General features: G+C 46.1%; 3 protein-coding genes across 6 annotated transcripts in view; 1 reads left to right on the top strand and 2 right to left on the bottom strand.

Annotated features, from left to right (window-relative positions):
* Nucleotides 1–460, bottom strand: part of dock11 (dedicator of cytokinesis 11) — a 45,458-nt gene extending 44,998 nt beyond the window's left edge. The window contains exon 1 of one of the 2 annotated variants that reach the window (XM_068587341.1): nt 196–459. In XM_068587341.1, the coding sequence (XP_068443442.1) occupies nt 196–300 (105 nt within the window). In that variant the 5' untranslated portion in view covers nt 301–459. Of the gene's footprint in view, nt 1–195 lie in introns of both variants that reach the window. The other variant, XM_068587342.1, reaches the window with a different exon arrangement.
* Nucleotides 461–1,673: 1,213 nt separating this feature from the next.
* Nucleotides 1,674–4,373, bottom strand: haus4 (HAUS augmin-like complex, subunit 4). Of its 2 annotated transcripts, XM_068588022.1 has the most exons (9): nt 4,199–4,373; nt 3,860–3,999; nt 3,426–3,557; nt 3,068–3,208; nt 2,848–2,944; nt 2,615–2,760; nt 2,355–2,485; nt 2,109–2,177; nt 1,674–1,887 (listed from the first exon to the last, which is right to left on the bottom strand). In XM_068588022.1, exons 1-9 carry the CDS (start codon nt 4,263–4,265, stop codon nt 1,701–1,703), a joined length of 1,110 nt encoding a protein of 369 aa, XP_068444123.1. In that variant the 5' UTR covers nt 4,266–4,373; the 3' UTR covers nt 1,674–1,700. The 2 variants fall into 2 exon arrangements, with proteins under 2 accessions (XP_068444123.1, XP_068444122.1); XM_068588021.1 differs by having other exon boundaries at nt 2,615–2,944.
* A 2,111-nt stretch (nt 4,374–6,484) lies between these two features.
* Nucleotides 6,485–20,171, top strand: fxr2 (FMR1 autosomal homolog 2). 2 transcript variants are annotated; one of them, XM_068587546.1, is made up of 17 exons: nt 6,485–7,210; nt 9,774–9,826; nt 10,669–10,762; nt 11,114–11,185; nt 12,792–12,940; nt 13,047–13,140; nt 13,327–13,443; nt 13,576–13,746; nt 13,834–13,912; nt 14,017–14,174; nt 14,460–14,546; nt 15,640–15,886; nt 15,978–16,157; nt 16,705–16,893; nt 16,993–17,100; nt 17,279–17,367; nt 17,465–20,171. In XM_068587546.1, exons 1-17 carry the CDS (start codon nt 7,064–7,066, stop codon nt 17,573–17,575), a joined length of 2,145 nt encoding a protein of 714 aa, XP_068443647.1. In that variant the 5' UTR covers nt 6,485–7,063; the 3' UTR covers nt 17,576–20,171. The 2 variants fall into 2 exon arrangements, with proteins under 2 accessions (XP_068443647.1, XP_068443648.1); XM_068587547.1 differs by having other exon boundaries at nt 15,640–15,859.
* The last annotated feature ends 1,073 nt before the right edge of the window (nt 20,172–21,244 follow it).

Here is a 21,244-nt window from a genome sequence, read left to right on the forward strand (position 1 = left end):
TGAACACAAACTATGACATGAACGGTGGTAATATGGATAACAATTAAAAATGGACATTCCCCCACCACCCCCCAGGGAGACCAGGAGAAGAGGGTCAAGCTGGCTAACCGTCCCCCCCGTTTTAGTGACGTTATCCCCTGTTAGCTAACATGACCGCCGGTCCACAGACAGCGGGAAAAAAAGAGCTCTGCTCACCACAAGGTCCACGGAGCTCTTCACAGCCTCCGACACGCTTTGCCTGACTTCCGCGGCCGTCCCGGGTTTGCTTAACCTCTTTGTGAATTTCCGCACCTCAGACATCGCGCCGCCGCCGCTTGGTTTAAAATCCCGGCGTGAATGCGAGCATGCCGCGGGTACCCGGCGCCCAGATGCGGGGTTGAGTCAGTTGGAGGTGAACCAGCCAGCGGTTCGCGTCGCGAGGCGGGGCGGTTGGTGCTGCTGATGAGAGGACAGCGGAGCAGAGAGTGCTGAACACGGCAAGATGCTTCACTCGCACCTACTTCCGTTTCTCCTCAGAGGGGCAGACAGAACCAGAGACCGGCAATGTGGAGACAACGGAGTGGGCGTTAACCTGACGGAGTCACCCACCATCGAAATGTTAAACACAACTAGATGGATAAATAGTACAAATACAAGTTATAATTTTAAAAAACGTATTGGGACAAAAGACACGTTTGATTTCTAAAAGCTGTAAGAAAGTTAAAATGGATATGCTAGTGACAAAAGAAACATTATAAACTTCGCTTCTCAACTGTTGTGTCGTGTAAAGGAAGTCAGCTCATTTGAAAGTTTTAATTATACATTGCAATGTTTTAACTGTGGCTCCGGTGGTTCATTCTGTGCACCGGTTTGAGTTTAAGTGCAAAGTTGTAGATTTTAAAAAGTCAAAGTATAAAAATGATATAAGGACGTCTAGTAAGAGTTCATCATGTCGAGTCGGAAATATGACATGACATCTGTCAAAAATTAAAGTATACTGCCATCTTGTGGACTAAACTGCAAACTGTGGGAAAATGGCGCTAACCTGAGCATTTCTCGCCTGACAGGTTTTCGTGGATCTTGGTTGACACCCAAAGCTACAATTATTATTTTCTATTATTAGTTGCATGGCTATTGGTATTGTAAATATAATTACCGCTTGTGTCATTCTACTACATCCACTGCTGATGTTATTGTTGGTGGTCATAACGTTTTCAACATGCCTACTACTCTCATTATATGAATCATTTCGGTCATATGCATTGAAGGTGTTGTAACTGAATGAGTTGTAACTAATTAAAATTGCTCAATTTAGGCTATACAATGTATGCCAAGACACACGCAAAAAAAGAATGATCATATTGGAGAGGATACTGCTTACATGTTTGTCAGTGAGAATTGACCTAAGCTCAGAAAATAGAATACAAAGGACATCACTCATATATAGATAGCTGATGTGCTATTTTAATTTATTCCTAGGTTTTATACACCAACATACATCAGGCCCACGAGTTCAATGAAAAACAAAGGCAGCAGAAATACAGATTACCAAGAAAACAGAATTCATTCTTGGGAGCTGTAACAGGAGTTAGCCCACTCACTACTGTATATGCTACATAGTTCCTGTCGGCCAAAAGTCCAAGCAGTTTGCGCGTCAAGTGTCAAAAAGCCAAAGAGGAACGACTCAGGAATGACTCTTGTCTCAGCACCAGACATGACCTTCACTTGTCCTTGCACCGGGTGAACTCCTTTAGAGCCCACTTATTCACGTCGATCTCCCGCCGTATTCTGCAGTACTCCTCTGCCAAGGCCTCAAACTCTTTGCCCAAGATCTCAAAGGAGGCCAGTTTCAACTCGACCGAATGCTTCTCCACCTGACAGGCCTTCAGGTCCGACTCCAGCTTCTCTCTGGAACAGGAGACACAACGACGACCACAGACTGTCAGTGTCAGCATGGAACGTAGTTTCTAAAGGAGCTAGATATCAGGAGGTCACGGTTCAAATATTCAAAGAGCATTTCAATGTTGAACACAAGTGAGAAACAGTACGGATTCCCTCTACTTCGTCACTGCGTTGCCTTTGGGAGAGTGGAGAGGAGTGATGTGAATAATGGACAAAAAGCCTCTTGCCTTATTTGTCTGTGAGCAGCTATTGAGTCCACTGTGTACGTGTCCAGTTGAATCTCCACCATCTCAGTCCTGTGAAGGAAGAACAGTAAAACATATATAGAATTTTTTTTTAAAAATGCATGAAATATCGACAATCTAAGAATTGGAGATTATTGTCCAAGTATGTCTTTCTAGATAAAGGCACCAGTAAGTACAACGTCATATCCCAAAAGTATAGAAGCAGACGAAGAGTTGGAAACTCCTCACTTGATCTTCTGCAGGACTAAGTCACATTTCCCCTCAAAGTACTCCAACTTCTTCCGGTCCAGATCGGTCTGGATCCTCAGCCTGTGGTCCAAGATGAGAGTCTGGAGAAGCTGAATGCACTTAATCAGTTCCTGGACAAGAAAATATTGCATTCTTGAGACAATATTCAATAATTTAAACCATTCATATATATGTAATAAACTGTCAAAAAAAGCATGATCTTGTGTCAGTGAACTACGCGTCCTTGAGTGAGCACTCACAGAGAGGTAGAGTTGAGTCTGTCTCTGCAGTAGAACAGAGTTTTCCCGGCAGGTCTCCTTCAGACTCTCCGCTCTTCTCTTCTCTTTGTCCAGCTGGGCCGACAGATGATACAACTTGGTGTTCTTCAAACCCTCACTCTCGCTCTCTAGAAAGCCAAAGCAGAGCAGTGATGTGATGCAACAGGCACATACGGCGAGAGAGAGTGACAATATCGAGTGAGCGGATGCTGTACCCCATTCAGGTTGGTAGTAAGAGAGGAGGCTCAGGCACTTCTTCTTTAGATGTTTCTCCAGCTCCCTGGGAAGACCCTGCTTCATTCTTTCAACGTTCTGGTGACGATAAATACATAAATGCTGGTAAACATGCTACATTCGTTCCTGAAGCGTCTTTTTGCTAAAGACGATGATGATCCCCAAGTATGTAGGTGACATTTCTCTGCTTTTCTGACTCGCCTTCTCCGATGGCATGAGCTCCAGAATCTGTTGGGGGGTCAGACCCAGCACTAAGGGCTGGTCCTGGTTGGTAGTGCTACTGGGATCCAGCTGTCTGACACACTGCGCCACCAGCAGACACTTCTCCATTGTCTCACAGAACTACACACACACACACACACACACACAATGAGTGCATCACATTACATGGTATATCCATGGATACCGAGGTGTGAATGTTTCGAGCCGTGACCCTGTAGCTGCAACTTTGATGATGCATTGTGCAAAGTGAGTTGCCTAGGACAGTTTTAATGACCAGAAATATGCAGCTCCATATTCACTGACAGCAGACTGTGCAAAGGAGTATTGGAGTGTGTACCATGCGCTGGTCGGGGGGCACAGTGGCATGCTGCTTCCGGATGCAGTGGTCCTGGATCATCTCCTGCAGCCCTTTGTGGAGGCTCTCGGAGCGCAGCCAATGTCGTCTCTGGCTCTGCAGCTTCTGCTCAGCCTGGAATAAAGCATCTGTAAATGCTCTCTCTCACACACACACAAACAAAAGCTAACACACACAAACATGTGCAGGAGGGAACAGGTTTCATCTCTGCGATTGCAATTCTTACTGGTAACTAGTGGGCGTCGGTAAGGCTTAGATTACTTAAAGTGAAATGAAATATGAGAAACCGTCTGTTCCTGAAGTGGCCAACATGAAGGTAGCTCTGGCTTCAGTTTAATTTGAATGACGTCATGTAATGCATCCATTCTGTATGTCAGTGGACGTGGAAGACGACATAATTGGAGTTGTTATTGTACCTTTTCAAGCTCGGTTTTCAGCGGGACCGTGAGTCCAGTTTGGTCCACGTGTTGTGACAGGGTGGCCAGGAGTTTACAGAACTGTGGGTTCTGGGTCAGATCCTCCTCTGTGACGTCACACAGGGGGAAGGAGGCGAGAACTGTGGGTGAGAGGAGGGTGGGGGGGGGGGATCAGAAAAACGGGTCACTTTGGTTTTAGGGAATGAATAAGCAATAAAGCAAGGAAACGTTAATACATCTCTGATCTTGTTGTTAAATAGGTTTCAAGCCACAAAGTGCATTCCCTCAAAAGAGTTACGAGTCTCAGCGACAGCTAACGTTTTAAAGTTGTTGTCCTACCCTGTTGGTGCAAGCCGTCGCCCTTCCCAAGAGAGGACACGTGTGTGGACTCGGGGCCAGCGGACATACCTCAGCTCCTTATTAACCAAGCAACTTAACGGCTTTTATTTATTTTATTTCTGGAGACGTTTTTTTGCTAGCTCGTAAACGCAACATTAAAATGCGTACTTCCTGAATCAAGTTGCGCGCGCTTGAAGGACGGGTTTGCTATTGGTTAAATGAGCCACGTGGTCAGGACAACCCTCCCGCCTCCCTGCGAGAACTGCGGGCCACTCGCGGGAGCGCGCACTGAAAGCGAAAACTATGTTTCGATGATTTTTAAGGGAAAGTACCGTTTGAAAACAGTATAATCTTCAGTGTAATTGATGATAATAAAAAATATAGGTTGCCTGGATTGAAATCATTTTTTTAAAGAATTCCTGGCATTGTAGTTTTCCCAAAACTCGGTGTAACATGTAGCAAAATACAAGCTCATCATTAGAGTGCATATTCAGAGTAAAGCTTCACGTCAAAATAATTCAATAAACATGATCTGTTAAGCATTACCTTGTTATGTGTCACAGCAGTTCAAATATGATAATTCCCAGGGTGTGTTGCAAGTTTGGCATTGTTCAGAATCTGTATCTGAAACTTTGGTTCAGTTTGGTGAGTGCTCCAAATCCTTCCACCAGATGGACTAAGAAGACTCCTTGTCCACCCGAGAGGGCGTCATCTCACGCAGGACACTCATGTACACCAGCCATGCCTCTAGCATATTCTTAAAGGTGTGAATTCATTAAATTAATTAAGAATGTACAAAAAAATGCTTTTCCGAATGATGTGGTAGTGTGGAATTTGGGATGAATCTGCCATGGGAAAAGAAACTTATCATCTGAATCACCCTTCATGTTTCAACAGTGTTCATGATTCTCCATGTCCTCAAATATTATTTTAGTTTTGATATTGTTGCTGCCCTTGCTCTGGTCATTAGCTGCCAACAGCATGGCTAATTGTTGCTGTCCTGTTGGCATGTTCAAGAGGCAAGTCTGCAGTTAACCAGGGGATTAGTTAACATGGGGCTCGCAATCAAAGTAACCTTATAATGACATTATTATCAGTGCTTGAAAGTTGATTAGAAGAGATTTTATGATATACGTCTTGACGTTTATTGGGTTTCTGGCTGCTGCATACAAAGACAATCATTTGCTTTTGTCTATGTTGTTCTTTGTAATGTGCTGTTGTGGGACCACAGTGTGTTGTTTAAATTAATGGATACATACAGATGGGTAAAGGGGATTACAAAACACCATTAAGACAAAAAACACACACTGTACAAGAATACTCACGTAAATTATGTAGATTTTACAGTTTCCGTTTTTACTATACCCTTTTAAAAATCTATTCTTTCACTTTTTGCAAAGTTAAACCAGCTGTTTCTTGAAGACTGGTTAGATATAAAACAATGAATTGAGCAGGTCATCGTCAGATTTTTGCCCGTCCATATTGAATATGGTTCCCCGACTGTGAGTATTCTTGTACAGTGTGGTTTCCATGACCTCTGGCCTCCTCTATGTGCTTCTCTCAGCTGTTTCCTCACAATGCTCCTTTTCCATCATGTCTTGTCTTCTTGTTTCTGCATTCCTGGTGCTCAGGAACCCTCACTTATCTAACTTTGCCCATACAGTTTCATAGTTTACTTTACTTTATTACTTTTGGATCATGAACATACAAGGAATGTGATTTAGGGCCTTTTTTTCCATCTCTCTCAATGTAGTTACACCAAAAATAACTAGGGACAGGGGCAACGAAGCTGGGCAGATACTGAATATACAGGACTGTTATGTACATTGTGTAGACATGTGTGAATAAACATATATTAAACCCCCATATACAAACATAAAAAGCATAGCTCAGCGTGGGGTTTTCCCCTTTTCCCAGTCTGAACATTTTGAGCATATGATAGGATTGATGCTTGGTTCATTACATGTGTAGTAACTTCGCTCTAATGCTGTTTACACAATGGCTGGTGGTCCTCACTCATCAATGAGTGGACAAAATTAGTTATGTGAGCCAGTCAATTTGAATAAAATTATAATTGACACGGAGCAAAACCAATGGATTGTGTTAGGATGCAACTCTCTAGATTGTATTGGTCACGTTTATAGACCAGCCCTTATTTTCTAAACCAATGAATGAACACTAGTGTTGACTGCGATAGCCTTTGACCAATCACGGCCCCGGGCTCCCCAGTGGGCGGGTTTTAGCCATGGAGGGGTGGGGTGTTTGAGGTCATTCAGTCCCACTCTGATTCACTCTATCGGCGTGTGTTTGTGGGGACGGGTAGTTGGAGTAGGAGTCGCCGGGCGGCTGTGCATCTCAAACGCTTTTTGGGGAAAGAAACGCCAGTGGAAATTGCACCACAGGCTGAAGAAACGACCCCCCGCTGACGACTTCTGTGAAATTTTTCTACGTAACGACTGCGCCACACGCACAACCAACAAACGCAACCGGGCTATCCAATGCTAGCCAGCTAGCATCCCTGAAAACTGACGGGATCAAGGTGTTGATAGCTAGCCTCCCAGCTAATTATCCATCAGCTAGCATCCTCCTGCCGTAGCATCATTAGCTTGCTTTTCCTCCTCGCGCACGTCGAGACTTCACCACTGCTCGTGGCGGTGCCTTTCTGCTCCCGGGCACCAAATCCCACTTTCAGACAAAAAACGGACAACGGAGCCACTCAACTAGCCTCTACGGGAGACGGCGTCTGCGTTGCATTAGTTGGCACCATCACACCCATCTCCCCAACCCTTCACCTCTGCCCCTCTTCCTCCACCCGAAACACTGGAAATCCACAAGCGGCCGGAGAGCGCCGAAGGGCCGGCCAAGATGGTAACGTTACCGGATGGGGTGGTAACGTTACCGGACTCGCCAGGAGTCCTCACGGCGACAGACAAGCTCAGCTGTGGGGAACTACCGACGAGTATGGACGGGCTGGCCGTGGAAGTTCGCGGTTCGAATGGGGCCTTCTACAAGGTAACCTGGTCACAGTCGTAGTTTATAGTTGTCCCAGTTGAAAGTTTAGTTTCGGAAAGAGCTGTGAGGTTTTGTTTTCCCGAGCCCAGGCCTAGCTTAGCATGAACTATTTGACTGATATTAGCTCCGGCCCGGTTTTGACTATCAATGATGGAATTGCGTTCCCATTAAGGTTGGCCATTGTGGGGTGGGTAGCTAGCTCCAGCTAGCTGTGAAGCTACTGCACTTGACATCACCATGTATGGCCTATATTTGATTGTTTTTACCACTGTCAATATGCATAGTGGCCACAACGTAGGAACCAGGTTCCTGTGGTTTTGTCATGGCATGCACCGTTTCGCAAAGCACGTTGCTTCGTCTGGAAATGTGGTATTCAAGCATTTAAAAATGAAGTAAGAGCCGCTCATCAGACAGCTGTTGTGCAGCTTCCAAGTATGAGGAGATGCTATATCAAAGCTCACAAAGGCTACCTAATCTATGTGGTCCCTAACCCCACGCTCCAGCTACACAACTGGACCTTTGGGCGCTTTGTGTGTGTTGTTCTGCCAGAGAAGAAGTGGTATATCAGTTTATGTTTCAATTCTACCTCATTTTCGAAAGGAATGATAGGTTCCTATTTGGACACATGACCTCGAGTCTTTATTGCTGCTGTGTCACAGCTTGTTTTTCAAACGCCACATTTAAGATGGCTACAAGTTTAATAATATACGCTCATAATATTTAAAGGCATCTCAAGCTTTAAAAGTTTGTGTTGGTCAAATCATGTGAATTTATAAATTAGGATTTCAATGAATATGTCCTCCACCTGCTTTTTAGCCTCAACCTTTTGTGGCATATCTTATTGTAATGCTCTTAGTTTTTAGTAACACCGTTATTTCTCCATGTGTTCTTCTTCGGTCTTTTGGGTGTTCAGATAGACGAGCAACCACATGGCGGTTTAGAGATGAGCCTATATTTACTCGCCTCATGGTGCTTCACCTGTCGTCCTGTTTTACAGACTGACAGTTTGGCTGTGGCATGAATGAACTCTCCCACTCCTCTAGTACCTCCATTATCTCACAGCTCTCATTTTGTGGCTGTTAAATGAGACGGACAGCTAAGTGTTTGTGACATTCAAAATGTCATATTACTTTAAATAATATGTTGTTTTTAATGGGAGCGAGTGGAGAAAAACCTTTGCTGCCATTTTTCTGCTGTGACTTTCCTGTTGTGACTGAAACATTTGTTTCCTTTTATGAATTCACTTCAGTGTCAGTGTGTATCATGATAATTTGTATGAAGCGTCGGGTAATTGCAAGTCATATTTAGTTATTTTCCCTTTTCTTTTTGGGCTGGGTACCTTGCATCAATAAAGCACATTTTATTTTCATTTTATCATAAGCAGGAAAAGTAATTGTGTTTATCTAAACACTGTGGCTTTTTTTGTTGTTGGAAAAGAAGGTTGTGGGCGAGGAAGGTTGCAAACCTGCCCCCTCTGGCCCAAAAGGTCCTGCTCACCACGTGGACCTGCTGGTGGCTACTGGTCTGAGGGGACCTCTCATTACGAAGCTGCCTGGAGCCCCTTCTCTGCCCCCACCTTTCCACCAGTCATGTCACGTTAGATGGAGGGCTTGCCTGCCCTTTGACATGGAAGTATTTGGTGGTAGCAATACATAACCTGACACAACATGCACATCTAGCTGACTCCTAATGCGAAATTGGAGGATGAGCCCCTTTTTCAGTTCCATATGTTGTCGTTGCTGACTGCTTCTTGAGAACCGTTCATGTAGATACAGAGGCGTGTTTGACCATTGCCTGTGACTATTTCAAGACGGCAGTAGGTGGGGATTGATAATAATAGTTGTGGCAAAGAATTCCCTTCTTGACGGGTGGAAAAAGCAACCCCAATATGACTACACACACTTTTCCCATCATCCAGGCTGAAGCTCCTAGCCAGCTCTTGCAGTGCAAAGGCAGCACCTTTCCGGCAGGTGAATCCACACCCCAACTCTGACAGCCAGCTTTCAGGATACTGCCTGACCGCTCTGTCCCATGTAAGGCAGTGTCACACCGAGACAGACCACACCCACCACGCTGTGACGGATCTGTGGATGGACAAGTCACACGTTTAAGTGTCTCCAGTAGTAGTTGTCACTGAGCTATCGCATATATGTCCATATAGGCTGGGCTGAGTGAGTGCCCTCAGGAGCACGCTGCTTGAAAAACTACAGTATTCCCACTTTGAATACAAAGAAAAAAAACTCATGCATTCAATTCCCTGTGTGTGAGAGAGAGAAATTTCCAGGCTGTTTGTGCTGCCAGGAGGAGTCAGTGTTCATCGTCACTTTACCCAGCACTGAATTCACAGCCAGAGAATTGTGTTTGGGATGAAATGTCTCGCTTCCAAAAAAGCCTCGGATGCCCTTTTTCAGCGACGGTCACAGTATTGGTCTGGCATGGCTTCCAAGTCAGCTGTCTTCGGGTTGTTTACATGCAAAATCAAACGCTCGCAGCCCCACCCCTCATCACTGTCTGTCTCCAGCGTTCCCGGGAATAAAATTCTGCCTCTCTGCTTTTCTCTTAGGGTTACATCAAAGATGTCCACGAAGACTCGCTCACAATTGTTTTTGAAAACAAGTAAGTTTTCCTTTAGTTCGTCTGGGTTATGATAAATAGGCCGTACGTGGGAGGAGGGGGGGGGGGAATGAAGCTTGAACTGTAGTAATGGTGAGTTGCGATGGCTGCTCCGAGCTTCACCCACGCATTCAAAATTGTCCCCTTCAGCACCTGTGCTTGGCATGCAGCTGTCCATACATGTCTCTAACTCTTTCTTTTTTCTTTTTTAACCTCCTGCTCTGATCCGTCCTGCCCTTGCCAGTCTGATAGCATGTAGTCATAGCCCCACCTACTGTCCCTTTCCACTACCCATCCCCCTGGTGCCTCTTTATCTCAGCTTGTAGAGCGGGGTGCCCCTAAAAATAGTGACCCATGGTATGCGGGGTGGGAGGGGTGGCAGTATGGTGGCCTGCTGTTTTTGGGACCATGCCCCTCCTCCCCCTTTCTCCTTTTACTTTCTGAGCACATGGCGTAGTTGAAGTAGCATATTGAATATAATTTATAATAATAAGGCGCTTGGTGAAAATTTGCTTTAAAAAAAAAAAGCATATCAATACAGAGTGAGCTGTTCATTGACTGAACATTTTGACACTTTTTTGGAGCTATTTTCAGGTTGTGAAGTGCACTATACAATGAAATAGTCACTCAATGTCCGGGCACAGTTTGTAATGACCCAGTTCCATTCTTATTGTCATTATTTCTGTTCATGTTCTGCACAGCAGAGTGAGTAATGCACCCATGTCATTACAATCCCAATGTGAGGTGCTGGAGTTGGGCAGCGTGAACAACGTAACAGCGTGACGGTTTGTTTCCGGGGCTTGTTGATGAACTGACCAGTGTTTTTGTTTGTTTTGTTGCTGTAGCTGGCAGCCAGAGAGACAGTTGCCCTTCAGCGACGTGCGGTTGCCTCCTCCAGCCGAATACAACAAGGACATTGGCGAAGGAGAGGAGGTGGAGGTAAGGCTCATCCACCTGAGTTTTCACTAACCCCATGACTCGAGGCCTCGGTGTCTCTGCACCTCACCAGGAGGATCATTATTGGCTAGCATTGACTTTCGACTGACTCGTCCTGTCTGAAAGTTGCGCACTTGAGTCTTTGCAATATTCAACAATTTGACCGAGCATATTCTCCATGTCACACAACAGTAGTTAGTTGTACAACATGCATGCATCCCGTCTGCTTCTGCAGCCAAGGCCGATTCACCGTCAACGCGTCTTTCCTCCGACTGCAAACTGTTTTCAAGTACAGTTACTGTGAAGTGCAACATTTAGTTGTTGTTGCCTAATTCACTGCGTATCTCCTCACAGGTTTACTCGAGGGCCAACGAACAGGAGCCATGTGGCTGGTGGCTAGCCCGAGTCCGTATGATGAAGGGAGAGGTAAGCGGTCCCATGAACCAAGAATCATAAACATTTAAAGAATAGATTTGAAAAGGAGGAGATGGGGGGGAAAGAACTGAAACTGTGAACTCTGCTTCGATGGTGTCTTAATGGTGTTTTTACCTCCTTTCCACCTCTGTATGTCTCCATTAATGTAAACAACGCTCTATGGTCACACAACAGCACATTACAGAGAACACCATGCTTGCAAAACAGTTTTTTTCTGATCCGAGAGCCTTGAATGTGGTGAAAATGCACTGAAGGATTTTCTTTTGGTTCCCGGGGCGTAAAAAAATCCTCGAGCTATTTAGTTAAAATTGACTAATATTATTATTGTGAGTAATTAGCTCCAACTGGGCTCGCGTCAATATTTAATATGTAGCTATTATCTTCCCCTTTACCATCAGTGTTTTGTTGTATTGCCAGCAGCTCTTTATTGAGCCGAGTACTGCTGTCTTGAGAGTGAATACAGGCCTGTAGTAACTGCCGGGTAATGAGCTCAAAGAGCCGCTGTGCCCTGATGTGGTCCGACATTGTGCCTTCAAATTACGTTTCCCATACACCCCGTGCTTTTTCCTCACACCGACTTCTTGTGACGAAATAGATTTCTAGCGACCGGTTTCGGTCCGACGGGCGCCGTTGACGTATTTTTATTTTCATGTTTCTAATAGCCGAGAACCAAAGCGGGCTTTTAGTCACCACCAGCACGAGCTGCAGGTTGAATATTGGGTCAGTGGGATATGGCAGAGGACCGCATTGTAGTGCTACTGTGCCGGGGGGAGTTGCTGCCGGTGGAGGGCTGTTATTTGGAGCAGTCTGATATGAGCCTGCAGGAATGTCTAGCATTGACTGATGGCTTTAATTCTGTCCTTTTGAGCATGCAGTGTGCAGTGTTCATCTGAACTTGCCTCACTTTGTCTTCCCCCCCCCCCTTTTTTCTTTCTCTGCATTTTTTTTTTTATCTTTCTCCATCTCACCGTGGTGCACCTCGTCCGTTTCACCTTGTGTTTTCTCAAAACCTGAAGAAACTGGGAAAAGAGTGTTGTGTAGCTTCATTCAGTAGATGAATGGATGCATTTTTGATGTGAAATATTGTTTCTTAATTCGAAAGTGGACATCCATTAATTTTTTATTCGCGAGCGGACGTCAATGAATCTTTAACGTGACAGCTGAGTCAGAGTTTTTATATGGATTGAATTCAGCAGTGCTCAGTGTGTCTCTTGGCTTGTGTGTGTGTTTTTCTTCCTCACTCACATTGGTCATCCGGGCTGTCCAACATTTGTGTGTCGTCCCCTCAATGCTGGAACGAGCTCCCCATTGACATCAGCACAGCAGAAAGTCTCTACATCTTCCCCCACAAACTAAAAAACACATCTTTTTTTAACTATACCTTAAATAAAGAAAGTAGCACTTAAATGTCTCTTACTGATAGCACTTTGTAGTTTAACTTTATTGAAGAAATTGTACTTTCTTGGTCTGAGTTCGTACTGCCGGTTGAATGCACTTATTGTAAATCGCTTTGGATAAACCCGTCAGCTAAATGTAATGTCTTGTCATTTGTGGTTCCACTATTAACACTGTGTGTCTCGATGTGTGCCGTTTTCAGTTCTACGTGATAGAATACGCGGCGTGCGACGCCACATACAACGAGATCGTCACAGCGGAGCGCATCAGGCCCCTCAACCCCAACAGCCCTTCCTCTCGAAGCTCCTTCCACAAGGTCCCCATCCCCGTCCCAGAAGACCTGAGGGACATGTGAGTGTCAAGTTGACGCACCTGAAGATAGATTCATTTGAATTAACGCGAGCGTTGCACCGGGCCCGATAACGAACGAGGCCGCTGATTGTTTTCTTATCGACAGCTGTGAAAACGACAACATTCACAAAGAGTTTCGGAAAGCAATCGGAGCCAACTGCATCTTCTACAGCACCCAAACACACGAGCTCATCGTGCTGGTGAGTCGTCACTAACAGTCACTTCAGCCGGGTCGCACCTCCTCCTTGCATATCTTCTTTCCTCTTCCAGCCGCTCTGATTTTCTAGACTAAAGTAATACAATGACAACAGTTCTCTCCTCTCCTCTAATACACTCATATTCACAAACACTGACCCTTTTTCTTTTCTTGTCTTTGTCCTCTTCAGTCTACAAATGAAACCACAGTAAAGCGTGCATCTCTTCTGAGCGAAATGCATTTCCGCAGCATCCGTACCAAGCTTATGCTAATGTCCCGCAACGAAGAAGCCACCAAACATCTGGAGGTAAACCTACTTTAAAATTTGACGCACACATCCTGTCAATCGCACTTAATTTAGCCTGTAAGTGTGTTAACTAACTAGTCAACCGCAGTTCATACATTTGCACACAAACCAAACGTGTGTTTCCTCTCCCAGACAAGTAAGCAGTTAGCCTCAGCATACCAGGAGGAGGTGAAGGTCAGGGAGGACCTGATGGGCCTCGCCATCGGCTCCCACGGCGCCAACATCCAGCAGGCGAGGAAGGTGGCCGGTGTCACGGCGATCGAGTTGGAGGAGGAAAGCTGCACGTTTAGGATCTACGGAGAGGTACGCCGCTAAGTGACAGTTCCAGTGCCAGTGTTTGTATAGATGCACTGTAGTGAAATGTGGACTAATGGTTGTGTTGTGTTTCAGAGCCCAGAGGCAGTAAAGCAGGCGAGAGAGTTTCTAGAATTCAAAGAAGACTTCTTTCAGGTACCCAGGAACCTCGTAGGTGAGTGAGCTACATTTTGTCCCACTCGACACACTCCACATGTACGCTCTCTTATCCTCCCGGCGTTCTACTTCTTTCTCTCCCCCTCCCTCTCTCTCGCACAGGCAAAGTCATCGGCAAGAGTGGCAAAGTCATTCAGGAGATTGTGGACAAGTCCGGCGTGGTCCGTGTGCGGATCGAGGGAGACAACGACAAGAAGCTTCCCCGGGAGGAGGGAGGCCGGCAGGGGGCGAGCAGGGACGACACCGCCAACGGCAAAGAGGTGAAAGATCGACTGTAAAAGTCCCATGTGCCGTCTGCTGTTCTCGGCTGTCTCCGATGGATTGATATGTTTCTGTTTGCTTCCTGCGACGCTCAAGTATTTCTAATCATTCAAAAAAAAAATCAGTTTCCAATTCCACTTAAAATGCTATTTCCTACTTTGTTTCCTACCGTGATTGTTTCTTCTCCCAAAAATAATGGGCCTCAGCATTTAAAGTGATGAGTATCTGTTTTTTTTTAATTGGAAACTCAACTCCTTATCTCCCCCTCTGTGTGTCTTCATCAGGGCCTGGTTCCCTTCGTGTTTGTGGGAACTAAAGAGAACATCAGCAACGCTCAGGCTCTGCTGGAGTACCATGTGTCCTACCTTCAGGTTGGTACATTTTTTTTTAGACCGTGTGGGGCATACGTGTTATATGTAGGGTCATTTCATATTAGTCGCTCACCTGTTCCCCCCCCAACACCACATGAGGAAAGCTGCTGAGAGCACCTCGTTTCGGCCTTACCTCATGAGCTTTTATTAATAGCCCCTCTCTCTGGGATGGGGCGAAGGGTACACATGAGTTTAGATTACCAGCTATCTGGACCCTCAGCTTCCAAAAATAACACCAGACCACCACCACCACCTCCGTTGCCCCCCGTTGCCCCCCGTTGCCCCTGCTTCACTTCCTTCACGCCTCCCATGAGGCTCAGCTGTCGTTGGTGGATGCAGCTGTCACACTGTGATGTGAGACCCCCCCCCCCTCCTTCAAATCAGCCATGATAGAAACGGCTGTCATTGCGCTGCTGCCATTAGAGGCCAAAGTCCAGCTCCCTCATCAAAGAAGATGGCAATCTGCAACTTTTTAAAAGTGTCATGTCAGTGCCGGCAAACATTAAAAACTGGACCTTTTTAAATTTATCCCGGCATTGTGGTTCAGAGGCTCCACAGCGAGATGATATTAAGTAGCTGGAGAATTGTTTGAATGATTATTCAAACTGATAATTATCGCTGTCATCGTTTGTCCTTGTCAACCACAGTTTACCCCATTTTTTTTTAGGGTCCTTGAGGCAACTCTTGGCAACCGATTCCACGTGTTATAAGTCTGGTAAAGATTAAAAAGTGAGGAGACAATGTCCATCCATACAGAACTTTATGCATTACTGCCACTTAGTGGTAGAGTGATGTAATAACACCCACGGCGCCTGCACAGACCAGCAGCACGTGGTTTTAGGACCGGGGCTCAGTCAACATAGTGAAAGGTCAGCAACAACATTGGTTATTGTTGTGAGTAGAAAGCCCTGTAATACTGGAATTGACGTCATAGTTTTCATAATTATTATTTTTAATATAAAAATTATCCTTGATTGCATCAGTTGTTGCACTTTTTTTGTGGCCATTCAGAACTCACTTTGATAATCGATTCATGTGACTTAATTTTGATTAATTCACTCCTGCGCCGTTGTCCCGCCCCTCCGTCCTGCAGGAGGTGGAGCAGCTGCGCCTCGAGCGTCTCCAGATTGACGAGCAGCTCCGTCAGATCGGGGTCGGGTACCGGGCCCCCGCTAACCGGACCGGGGGCCCCGGTGTTGAGCGGGAGAAAGGCTACCTGACAGATGAGAGCACCAACTCACTTCACACCTCCCGCACCTATGGGGGCCGCGGCCGGGGCCGGAGGGCCTCCAACAGCCAGTACTCTGGTTATGGTGAGAATGAAGCGGACACATCTGAGAGTATGTATAGAATGGAAGACATCAAAAGTGATTTGCCATTGTTGTTTCCTTTGTGTTTATTTGTAACATCCATCGTCTCTGCTTCATCCAGGCACAAACTCTGAATTGTCCAACGCGTCTGAGTCGGAGGACGTTAGCGAGCGCGAGCAGCGGCCCCGCGGCATCGGGGGGGACGAGCGAGGCTCCCGACGGGGCGGCAGGGGCCGAGGCACCAACTCAGGGCGAGGCCGCGGGGGGCCGGGCGCCAAACCTTCCAACTCCATCAGCTCAGGTAGGTAGAGCCCATGTTCAGGTCGCCAACCATCAAGGGCCTCACGTTCCACCTTCAGTCCACTTAGGGTGTTAAATAACCTCATCATCATCATCATCATCATCATAATTACAAAACAATACTAATAAGATGAGAAACTGTATGACGCTGCTAAACAGGTCGAGAAGTCTTCCCAAGATTTGTGCCTTATTTTTCATACATGCATACATATTTGCACACACACACACACACACACATATATATATATATGCATGCACACACACACCTACACCTACATGCATACATTTGTGTACACACACGTACATATGTGCACACACATACATGCATGTATACATACGGTATGTTCCTCCCACTCTATCTATTAAGGAGAGCTCAGCTGAGAATCAGAGGCATGTTAGTTGTGCATAATTTCCAGTATAAGTCGGCTTCAGGAGATTCACAATATGTTTTGTGATCAGATTGTGTTGAATTTAACGTAAATAAATTAAAACCAGAGAAGATTGTTTGCGGTGTGGTTGCAACACTACTTTTCTGTGTTTTTATCCAGTGCTGAGGGACCCAGACAGTAACCCGTACTCCCTGCTGGAGGGTGAGGGAGAGCTGGCTGACGCAGACACCAGTGAGGGAGGAGAACGCCGCAGACGCTCCCGCCGCCGCCGCAACGACCAGGAGCCCAGCGTGATGGACGCCGCCACGGAGTCGGACGGCCAGGCCGCCCCCAGTGAGAACGGACTGGGTGAGAAGAAGCTCGCTTTGAAACGGAAACGCACATTGTAAATCTCTACCCTTGATGGAAGCAGGCGGTAACCTCTTATTTTCCTCATTTGACCGTCAGATGATGAGGCGCGACCACAGCGCCGCAACAGAAGCCGCCGCCGCCGCAATCGCGGCAACCGCCCGGAGGGAGGTTCGGCCAGCCGTGACAGACAGCCAGCTGAAAGTGGTGAGTGTGTTATCTCTTCAGGAGGAACGGGCTTAGATCGCTCTCTGTTGGACGGCTTGATTGCGACAGTTGCTGACTGCCTTTCTTCAAGCAACACCATTTTGAGTCTCTGTCCTGCGGTGTGCTTCATGTACAACGTAGCTCTGATTATAGCTAACGGATCTCAATGTGTTCCCAGTGACTGTTGCTGACTACATTTCCCGTGCCGAGTCCCAGAGCAGACAGAACCTGCCACAGAAGGAAAACCACGCTGGCCCCGAGCCCAAGGTACAGGCAGGAACGCAAACATTGACCTTGGCTTCAGTTTTATTGACATAAATCAGAGACTCACCTTTTTAACCACCTCTCCCCGCCCCTCTCACAGGAGAACGGGACCAGCGCCACTAAGGATGAGCAAACGCCCTCCAAGGGTTCCCCCAGCAAAGGCATGACCTCGGGCAGCGAGACCCTGACCTTGGTCAACGGGGTCTCGTAAAGAGACGGCCCTGCCCCTCGCGAACCCAAGTCTAGAGCAAGACTCCATGGCAAACTCTGTCCCTGCTTGCATTAACTTAAACCTTAAACCGATGAGTGAAAAAGTACCTGACAAAATACCTGAATTCATACTATGAGAGTGAAAAAGTACAAAAAAACGACAAACGCATCTACTTAAAAACACACGTTAACGGTGTATGCTATCCTATCTATCAGTACTTAGTGCTTATTTAAAAAAAAAATACAAAAAAACAACTAGCTTGCCAAAAAAGAGCTGGTGGATATGACTTGATTTTTAAAAATACTGAAATACGAGAAACAGGACGAGACTTTTTTTTTTTGTTGTTTTGTTTTTTGAAACGGTTGTCTTTATTTGTGTATTTTTCGTTATGTTGATTTCGTTCATTGTTTATCACTGGTTTGGACTTGGCGGTCGCTCTCTCAACCAAAACAGACGCGTCTCTTTAACGGTGTTAAAGTGCAGACTGGAGAGATGTAAGCTGTAGGTAGCGGCGCACAAGCAGACAGTCCAATAGCTTATGTGACGCGATGTCCGCACACTGAACCCGGGTGGAGACAGACAGACAGATATTGATAGACATTGTGCCTTGAATTTGAAAAAAAATAATAATAATAAAAAAAAAAAACTTGAGTTTTTTTTCCATTTAAGTTTGTTTTTGTTTCCCAAGAGGAAGAAATAAGGGCGACGTATTCTACCAGGTTTTTTTGGGGAGGAAGTGAGAGACGGTTCGGAGAAAGAGAACAGACCTGTGAGGGAGTGAGGAGTTAAGTGAGTGACTAGAGGACATAGAAGAGGAGGAGGAGGGAGCGGCGAGCCAACATGAGGCAAAAAGAAGTCCGGTGCCAAACGCGAAATTCAAGGCGCTCGTCCTCATCCCGCGTAGACCGGACGGCGTCGGGGGTCATAGCCTGCGTCTACGTGTGCGAGATGTTTGGCAAACCACAAAACTGATGGAGGTGTGAGGTAACAAAGCGTGAGGCAGCCCTGGGCGGGGTCGCACGGCGAGGCATCTCTACTCATCCACGGGCCTGAGGGGCGTCTTCCTCCTCCCGACCTGTCATGAGGTGTTTTTTTGAGGGTCCAGGGTGGCTCCCGTCACAGCCTTGTAAAACAGGACAGACTGAGAGACCAGACGTGAACTACATAGATTTAGACTTTAAAAAAAAAAAAAAGAGAACTGCACCGTGCCTCTTTCTCTGTGTCGGAGGGGGGCGGCGGTGCTAGCTTCCAGCCACACTAGTGTCTTGATAAACCACTGCAGCGCACAGCTCCGGATGCACACGAGGGGCGACCACCTTTCTGGGACGGGTGCTGCTAGTGGGGTGAAGGAGGGGGCGGGGGGAGGGCCTGGACGGTGGGGAATGGGACAGCTTCAAATGACACGAGAGCCACGAGACACACAGGGCCCCCCCCCCCCCCCATACTCGCGAGATCGGGCGCGTGCAAGCCGACGCGGTCGCCCCCGCACGGCGCCAAGTAGAGGTCGGGCGACGGGGGGGAAAACCGAACAGGGCGAGCGAGGCGTCGGTCTTTGGACCCGGCGGTTTGGGTTGGCAGACGGGGGGAGTACGAGAGGAAGTCGAAAAACCCTCCAGTGGCTCTCTGCTCATGTTGTTACTGTTGTCTTGGTTTACCGCTCTCAAGTTTCTTTTGTTGCTATTTCCACATCTTAGGAAAAAAAAATAAAAAAAACCTGAAATAAAAAACTGAAGTGAAATCAACCTCTTCTCTGGAGACGAACTTTGATTTCTATGTCTTGTGAGTTTGCAGTCTATTTTTCTATCGTGCATGGCATTTAGTTAACGAGTAGTAGGTGGTGCCTGTCCCGTGCATGAGGAAAGGGTGTTATTAATCTGACTTATCAAGCCATTGTTTCATTCACTAGAATTGCTGCTAATGTACACATTGAATGTCCAACTAACGTAGAAACTCTACCTTTTTGAAGAGAGAAACAATTTGTGACTTCAAAAACATTTCGCCCCCATCCCCACCTCATCCGCCAGGAAGGGCCATGTTTTTAATCGGTGGACACCAGTTAGGAAGGGAGATTTCCCCCCCCCCCACCCTTTGTTTCTTTTGCTCACAAGTTGTCGCAAGTCTCACAAAGTATTAACATTTTACGAGGGCAACGTTGTGCATGACAAGCGAGCGTCCACATGACCAAAGGTTTTCGAGAGACAGATGAATGGGAGTGTGGTTGAGGTGACCCAGATGCTGCTGTCATACATTTCTGCTCGCCTGTATGTCGTGTTTTTATTAAAGGATGAACGAGCACTCAAGTATTTGTACCTTGGTTCAGTTGCATGTGTGTGTGTGTGTGTGTGAGAGAGGACGAAGCCCCTATCTGGTGTGTTTGTGTTTACCTTTATACCTCATTGTGTGAGTACTGTATATCCTTGTGTGTCTGTACCCCCTAGCGTCCTGTTGAAAGACTGCTGTGTGTGTGTGTGTGTGTGTGTGTGTGCCTGTGTGTGGATGCTGGTTGTACAGTCGACTCCTCACTCTTTGTCAGATTTTGTCTCTGGTTTTCTCACTCATGTTCTGATGGCAATAAAGGACTTTTCATTGTTTGGTATACATCTTTTCTGAACGGTTTGTTCTTTTTAATACAGGCCCGAACTCTGGACACCGCACCTAGAACTAGAGTTAGTTATTATACTGCAGTCCTTGAACTCGTCACTGGTGTCAAATGTGTCTCCAGCTATTTGTCCGCCATCCCAACTGTGAGTTGTCAACTGTTCCTGGATCCACAGAGACGCTGGACCTGAGATGACTTTTCCATGTGTATAGCATCCAGCAGAAGTATTTTAGCTTTCTCTGACTATTTTCTTTTTACACTGTAATTTACCTTTTTTCTTTTACAAAAATGGCAATTAAAACATTCATTCATTTCTAATGAAAAATGATGGTGAACCATTTGTTTAAAAAAACAAAAAAGGGTGAAACTTCTGGACATCTGACCCCTCACTCGCCGTGGTCCTGTATGTATTCGCACTATAATCACATGTTCATCCATATCTTTTTCTTGGGAGGGTTACAGTGGAGCTGGAGGTGAACTTGATTGCGTGGACTCAGAAGGGAAGTCTCATCCTTTGGGGAATACTTTTTCATTCTGCTTTTGGGATTAATCGCAGAGGCCACACTAGGAGGCCTTGTTCCTCCTGAAGCCTCCAGAAAGCAAGTGGTGTTTGAGGAGGATGCATGGATTAAATTCGCGGCATTGCCTGACCGTTAATACCTAATCATTGCTGGTCTGTTTTGCTGGATTCTGATTCAAAACTGCTTGACTTCACGAAAAAGTATGTTGACTTGAGTTTATTTACCTAATCTTAGAATACTCACACAATAGCACAGGTAATTTCTTCCTATACCTTTTAAAACTTATTGTGTTTGTAATTTCCCATCTTACTGAACTCATTTCATCAGTTTATGTTGCACGTGTGGAATGTGCCTGTGTTTAATTTCCGATTCAGGATCACATGGAGGTCGCTGACCAAAGAGGGCATCCAGAGTAAAATAATACAATTTCTGTTCTGTGGTGACAGAAATTCACTTATACTTTTAAGTGTCAAGGACTCACTTCTTTCAACCATGGGCTTTTTATTGATTCATCGTGTAAAATGTACGTTGTCGCTGATTCTCCACTGA

This window comes from Clinocottus analis, unplaced genomic scaffold (assembly GCF_023055335.1).
Source record: "Clinocottus analis isolate CAN_PGR_092001 unplaced genomic scaffold, fCliAna1.0.p SCAF_21, whole genome shotgun sequence".
NCBI lineage: Eukaryota > Metazoa > Chordata > Actinopteri > Perciformes > Cottidae > Clinocottus > Clinocottus analis.